This window comes from Impatiens glandulifera, chromosome 1 (genome assembly GCF_907164915.1).
Source record: "Impatiens glandulifera chromosome 1, dImpGla2.1, whole genome shotgun sequence".
Lineage (NCBI taxonomy): Eukaryota > Viridiplantae > Streptophyta > Magnoliopsida > Ericales > Balsaminaceae > Impatiens > Impatiens glandulifera.
Window position 1 is genome coordinate 37,953,248 of NC_061862.1, and position 7,896 is coordinate 37,961,143.

Genomic DNA, 7,896 nt, shown 5'->3' on the forward strand with positions numbered 1-7,896 from the left:
AATGTGACTTGAATCCCATATTGAAATTATTGGATTTCTTATGTGTGGTTTAATAGTTTTTATTTCTCTCCCACTGTACTAAGTAATAAATTATGATGTAAAAAATAATAATATTTTATATTTTTTTTTAATTAAATAGACTATAATAAAAAATAAAATTGAAATATTAATACTAATCTGACTACAAAATAATAGTAATAATTTTCCTATAATAAATCTCCTAAATATGTTATTTTTTCAATTTTTTGTATGGAAATACAATGAAATACTAAATAATAATAATAATAATAACAAAAAGTCTATATTTTAAATAGATTAGATTTAAAAATAGAAACCAAGACCAATTTCAACTCACAAACGATTGCCTAACTACAATCTTTTTAAATCTTGTTTTAACATATATTTAATTATATTTTAACTTTGTTTTATTAAAAATTAAAAAATAATAAATGTCTGATTTTTTTTTAATTTTCAAATAAGATTAATAACTTTAATATATATATATATATATATATATATATATATATATATATATATATATATATATATATATATATATATATATATATATATATATATATATATTTCAAATCAAATAATTTTAAATAATCACATTCTTTTATAATATAATAATGATTTTTTTTTTAATAAGATTAACCATTTTAATATATATAATTCAATTTACAATATATTATTATTTAAAAAATATATAATTATGTTTTCTTATTTATTAGAATAAATATTATTATAAACAATAATAATAATATATTTTAATAATGTATTATATATATATATATATATATTAGAATGGTTAATGTCTCCAAATATTTGATTACAAATTATTATTTATTTAAATTGATTCAATAAATATTTTTTTAATAGTTATTTAAAATAAAATATATTATAAATAAATTTATATAATTTTTTTTAATGTTATTAAAACATTTAAAATAACAATATTTGATTTGAAATTATCATTAATTTTAAACATTATGAATAATATATATATTAAAATTATTAATTTTATTAAATAAAAAGACTATAATTTTAAAATATTGTATTACTTTTTATTTTATAATATTAAATATATATTAGAAACTTAAACGTTTAGCATAAATAGCTGATAAAGAGATACAAATGATCATATCTATTTAAAGTGTATTTAAAGTGTAGTTGGGCTAACAAGAAAAATAGGCCCAAATTATATGACCAACAACAAAATTAATAGAAAATAACAAGAAAAAAACCCTACCATATTGAAAACAAAACTACTGTTTGAAGTTTGTACAAGGAGTATAACGGAGTAGTAACAGTTGGTAGTAAATTATGGTGATAACATATACAACAAGAGACATCAGGGACAAGAACGTTGAGCAGTGGTTGATAGACAAATTGATTCGAGAGTTCAACAAAATTGTTATTATCCGAGAGTCGGGGAAAAACGACCATTTGGAGTCAATGCACAAACCGACCATTTGTAGGCATTTCATGAAATTTTAGCACTTCACAACCAACAAAGACATATTGACCTACTTGGTAGGATTATTTCAAAAAGAATCAATTTATTGTGTATATGCAATATCACAAAACTATCCTTTTATTTTATCTTTTCTAAACAAAAGTTTGAGAAAAAAAAAGACATGACTTGTAAGACATTCAAAAGTGTGAAAAAACAATTGACTATTGTTGACTTAATAATCTTTTTACTCTTTTTCTAAGCCTATTTTATGGTGTTTGTTGCTTGAAGTGTTCCTAACATTCTCTAATCACTAAAATTTCATTCCTCCATTAAATTTAAATTAATTAAAAAATGAAAATAATTATTTTTAAAAGAAAAACCATTTCAACAAAAAAAACCCAAAATATTACATATTAAATTATTTTTTTTTTATCAAAATTTTACTAAACTATAATGATATAATTTGTTTTGAAAAAGTTTTTTTTCCTAAGAAATAAGTAAATTAATTTGTACTCTACATTTTTCTGTAACCTGTGTATCCCCTTGTTTGACCTTTCCGTGTGATATAAGCAAATTCCTAATTAAGTATATACACCACCACTCCACTCCAATACACTTCAATTGAAATTACAAATTGGCATCAATAATAATAATAATAATAAGCATATATATATATATAATAGATGTTTGGGATGATGACAATCCCTTCTTCCTTTGTTCTGTTTCTACTAGTAAACAAAACATGGGAAAAATCCAGTGTTTATTCTCCACTTTCCTCTTCTACATCCTCCTATCATTCTCGCCGGAGACTGGCCGAGGTAGTGGGCCGATGAAAGCTTGTTGGGGTCATCCAGTGCTCTCCACAGACTCGAGATGGATAGTGGACGAAACAGGGCGACGCGTAAAACTGGCTTGCGTGAATTGGGTGTCTCATCTTGAACCGATGCTAGCCGAGGGGTTAAGCAGGAAGCCAGTCAGTTTGATTGCAAACAGGATTCGAGAAATGGGATTCAATTGTGTGAGGCTTACTTGGCCTCTGTTCTTGGCTACTAATGATTCATTGAGTTCTCTAACTGTTAGACAATCTTTTCAAAGCCTTGGATTACTTGAATCTATTGCTGGCCTTCAAACTAATAATCCATCCATAATTGATCAGACCCTGATTGAGGCTTACAAGGTATGTTTTCTTTCTTTTTTCCAGCAGATCAAATTCAGATTAGATCAGATGAAATGGAATTGACTTTTTTTTTATTGGTTGGAATTTTTTTTTTGTTTAATCTTAAAAATATCAATTATGAAAACATCCTTTAGTGTTAAAATTCAAATCCAGTATACAGTTGACTCTTACCTACAAAAAAAAAAAGGTGTCGGCCAACTAGTCCAACTTATATGTCGTTTGATTATAGGTTATATGAATAAAACTTCATTAAAATATCTTTTTATATTTAAATTTTATACTAACGTCACCCTTACTTCAACTCCAACTTTAATCATTATAAAATTAAAATATAAAATAGATTTAATATACAATAATTTTTATAAGTTCTATTTTTAGATGAACCCAAAATAAGAATTGAATATAAAATTTTAGCCTCATATTCTTTCTGGATAAATATGAAAGCGTTATCCACAATGATGATAATGACTTAAAAAAGATTATTAAATCCTATATATGACAGTGACAAGAAATTATTATATCACACACACCAACAAATTAGACACAATAATTCTAAATATGGGTTTCAATTAAAATGAATAATAAAACTGTTTTATTTTTCAGGCAGTAGTGGACAGCTTAGCAGAAAACAATGTAATGGTGATATTGGATAATCATATAAGTAAACCAGGATGGTGTTGTAGTAACTTTGATGATAATGGATTCTTTGGAGACAAGTACTTCAATCCTGACCTTTGGATTAATGGTCTCACCAAGATGGCTACACTCTTTAGCAACACTTCAAACGTCGTAGGCATGAGCTTGAGGAACGAACTCCGTGGTCACAAACAAAATGTTAACGATTGGTACAAGTTAGTCATCTTTCTTTCTATATTTCAAACACTTTCGAGAAAATCGCTAAATATCTGTTTTCAATCCTAACTCTCACAAATTATAGATATATGCAAAAGGGAGCTGAAGCAGTGCATTCAGCAAATCCTAACATTCTAGTAATTCTTTCGGGGTTGAGCTACGACACGGACTTGTCATTCCTCCAACATCGGACATTGGACTTGTCGTTTACGGGCAAGGTTGTATTTGAGGTGCATTGGTATGGTTTCACAGATGGGACTGCATGGAAGTCAGGAAATCCTAACCAAGTGTGTGGGAGGATAGTAAGTAATGTGAAGAGAAAAGCAGGGTTTTTGGTTGATAAAGGGTATCCATTGTTTGTCAGTGAGTTTGGGATAGAACAAAAGGGAACCAATGTTAATGATAACAGGTACTTTAATTGCTTCATGAGTGTGGTAGCTGAGCTTGATTTAGACTGGGCTTTGTGGACTCTAGTTGGAAGTTATTACTTTAGAGAAGGGATAAGTGGTTTCGATGAAACTTATGGGTTATATAACTGGAATTGGTGCGAGGATCGCAATTCAACCTTCTTACAAAGGATTTCAGCTGTGCAATCTCCTTTTCAAGGTATCCAAAATTGATTTGATTTAATTTGATTTATAGAATGAGGAACAAAATCTGATCCCTTCCTTGTACATGTATATGTGGTGAAGCAGGGCCAGGATTATCAAATGAAAGACCACACCAAGTAATCTTCCATCCATCAACCGGTCTTTGTGTGCTAAGGAAATTACTGACAGACCCGTTGAAGCTGGGGTCGTGTACAGGATCGGATGCTTGGGAATATACAAACCAGAAAACATTAATAGTAAAGGGAACTTATTTCTGTTTGAAGGCAGACAAATTGGGGAAACCAGCAAAAATTAGCATCTTGTGTACAGACAAAAGTACGAAATGGGAAATGATATCTGATTCAAAGATGCACCTATCTTCTAGAATAGACGATGGCACAACTGTTTGCCTTGATGTAGAACCCGACACCAATATCCTAATCACAAATAGATGCAAGTGCTTGAGTAAAAGTAATACTTGTGATCCTGGAAGCCAATGGTTCAAACTGGTTAACAGCACTGCAAGCACTTGTAATGAAAAATTACCTTTCCTTAGTGTGAAGTCTATTTTTGACTTGTTAAAAAATGGCTGGTTTGAAAACCTGCTAATGTAGATTTATACCAATGTTTTATGTAATATATAATAACTACAGAAATTTGTTCATGCAAAGATCGATATCTTATTAATTCAAAAAGGAGATGAAACTTATTCATACTCATTTACCACCATTAGGTTTGTAACAAAATGATTACAATAAGGCATTCATGCTACATTCATACAGATAATCGTGATCGAAACTGGATAAAGCTTAATTCCACCACCTAATATACAGATTTGAAATTACATGGATAAATGCAGATTCGTTTACAGAAAATTTCTTTTACCTGACCAGAAAATTAATCATTTCTTTAAATAATACTTTATATAAATTTAAATATTCATCGTACAATAAATAATGAATTTGAGATAATAAATCAATTTAATTATTAGAAACAGAACATAAATTTAGTTTTCATTGTTCTGATTGATATTGGAATAAATTTCAGTTGATTGATCTTCCAATTTAGCACCCTTAACTTTACTTTGAGATTTTTCACTTTGTGAATCCTCTATGTCGATATAGAGACAAAAGAGATGCTTTACCTACTGAATGCTATAACCCTACTAATACCAATCGATAGGTATTAAGTCCAATGAGCCTAATCCAGTGTAGCACGGTGTAAATTGGGGACCATGACTATTTTTTTTTTATTTTTTTTTAGATTTCGGTTACTTATAAATCAGCCCTCATATATATTTAAATAACATTTTGATCTCTACGCATTTATTCAATAAACACCACCTTACCCTATAAACTTCCTTAATACCGAATTTGATCACTTTAGTTTAGGTTTATAATAAGCCTAACATTATAAATATTTAATTAAAGGTCTTATAATTATTGAATTAATTAAATTAATTCTGCACTGGTCGACAACCGTGTATCTTCTGGTACAATCAGGGTTCAATTTCTGGAAGAACCGACCTTAGTTGCAATGTCTAAGTTTTTTGTTCTTCACCTGCAGCCGCGACAAGAAGTTTTAGACCGGAAATCTTCTCTCTCTTTACTACACTTAATCCTGATTGCTCATCATTGTGTTTTTACAATAATAATTATTTTTTAACACAATCAGTTTTAAAAATAATATATAAATAATTTTCTAATCATTTGTTTTAATTATATCCTAGAATACAAATAATGCAAATGATTTTCATTACAAATAAAAATAAAATAATTTTAATAATAAAATCAAATTATATACTTAATATTGATAAATAATAAACAAATTTTAAATATGTTAGTAAATTTAAAATTTGTTTATCATTTTGTGTTAATATAAATAAAGTATATTATATAATTAAAATAAGTATACTATAAAATTTATCTTATATAAATAAATTTACATATAAATAAAAAAAAAGTATTAAAATAAAATCATAAGAGATATAATATATTTTTTTGAAAATAAATATTTTATATTTGTTGTTTATAATTATTAACATGTGATGATAAAAAAAATTTATTTTTTAAATAAAATAATTAATTTTAATAATATATTTATTGATATATAAAACATATACTAGCATTTGACTCGTGTTTTTAATTTGATGTTGGTTTAGATTTTACTATTCTATATAATTTATATTTCATATTTAGTATTAAATTGTAACTAGTCCGTTACAACACTTTTTTTTATATTACTTCATTCTTTATTTCTCATTCTACTCTTTATTAATATTATATATAACTTATTATTATATAATATATTAAATATATTTTTTAGTTTTAAAATTATTATTGTATATAATTATTTTTAATATATATTGTTTTAAATAGTTCAATATTTTAATTAAAAAATATTAATTTATTTTTGTAACGAATAATTTTATTAATTATAATTTTATATAATTACTTATATTATAAATAATATTATTTATTTATATATTAAGTTTATTTTATTATAATTATTAATAATATTTAAATTAAATAAATATAATTTACAATTTATATTATAATTAATTTTGTATATTTTAATTAAAATTACATTAATTATTAAATAATAATCAATATTATTTATAATATAAATATTATAATAATAATAATTTTAAATTCATATTTATACAGCTTATACTACATTATTGTACTATATACTAAACACAAAATTATAAACTATATATAACTTCTATCATTTCTTATAATTCATGTCAAACATCAATAACATATACAACTGTATATGTTACTTATACCTCATTACTCTTATACAATTTATACCCTATATTATTTGTATCACGTATAAACCAAACACCACTATATATATATATTGTTGGGATTGGTGATGAATATGTTAATACTAAGTCTTAATCAAATTAAAGACAAGAAGATTAAAGATTAATTATTTGATGAATAAATAATGTTAGAAAAACAATTCAAAATAAAGAAGTTAATTTTGGTGACTAATTTTATTAGAGAATCAATATATAATTGTCACGTCATTGATAAAAATATTGATTCAAATAGTGATTCATGTCTTGAAAATAATATCAAAGGATTGAGAAAACATAAAAGTTGAGAGAAATGTCACGTCATTGATAAAAATATTAATTCAAATAGTGATTCATGTCTTGAAAATAATATCAAAGGATTGAGAAAACACAAAAGTTGAGAAAAAAATAAAGGAGAAGAGTACAAGTTAATTTGAATTTATAGTTACCTAATCAAAGTTGAAAGTAACACTACTTGAAATTTTAGATTGGACAATTGTGGTAATTAACAACCCTACTATGGTGATTGAATGAAAGATTCAACATAAGATATCAAAATGTTACAGATTTAATTCTTACTAGAAGCAACATGAATAGAAGTGGAGGGTGATAAATATGGAATGTCATGTTAATTCTCCTTATTAAAAAATAATTATGGTAATAATACTTATCTCTTATTTAACTTACCAAAATCTCCAATTTTGGATTTTGGCTATTTAGTGGATGCTATAAATAAATCCATAAAGTGAGGCTAATTAATAAAGCATTATAGTTTCCAGTGTTTTCCTTATAAATTTATGTGTATCTTTTTTTTTGTAACTTCACCATTTTATAGTGAATAGTCTTGTTCTATCTTATCTTATGAAATGGATATGTAATTATTTTTCTAAACCACTCTAAAAATATTGTGTTGTTTTATTTTTATTTTCTTCCTTAGTTCATTTCTTTTAATTTTTTAAACATTATCTCTTTGAAGAGATTATGTGTGTCAAAAGTTATCCACACATTTAATTTA

General features: G+C 25.4%; 1 protein-coding gene across 1 annotated transcript; it reads left to right on the forward strand.

Moving 5' to 3' along the window:
- Nucleotides 1-2,175: 2,175 nt before the first annotated feature.
- Nucleotides 2,176-4,703, forward strand: LOC124920053 (glycosyl hydrolase 5 family protein-like). Its single transcript, XM_047460451.1, has 4 exons — nt 2,176-2,636; nt 3,240-3,487; nt 3,574-4,094; nt 4,184-4,703. Exons 1-4 carry the CDS (start codon nt 2,202-2,204, stop codon nt 4,690-4,692), a joined length of 1,713 nt encoding a protein of 570 aa, XP_047316407.1. The 5' UTR covers nt 2,176-2,201; the 3' UTR covers nt 4,693-4,703.
- The last annotated feature ends 3,193 nt before the right edge of the window (nt 4,704-7,896 follow it).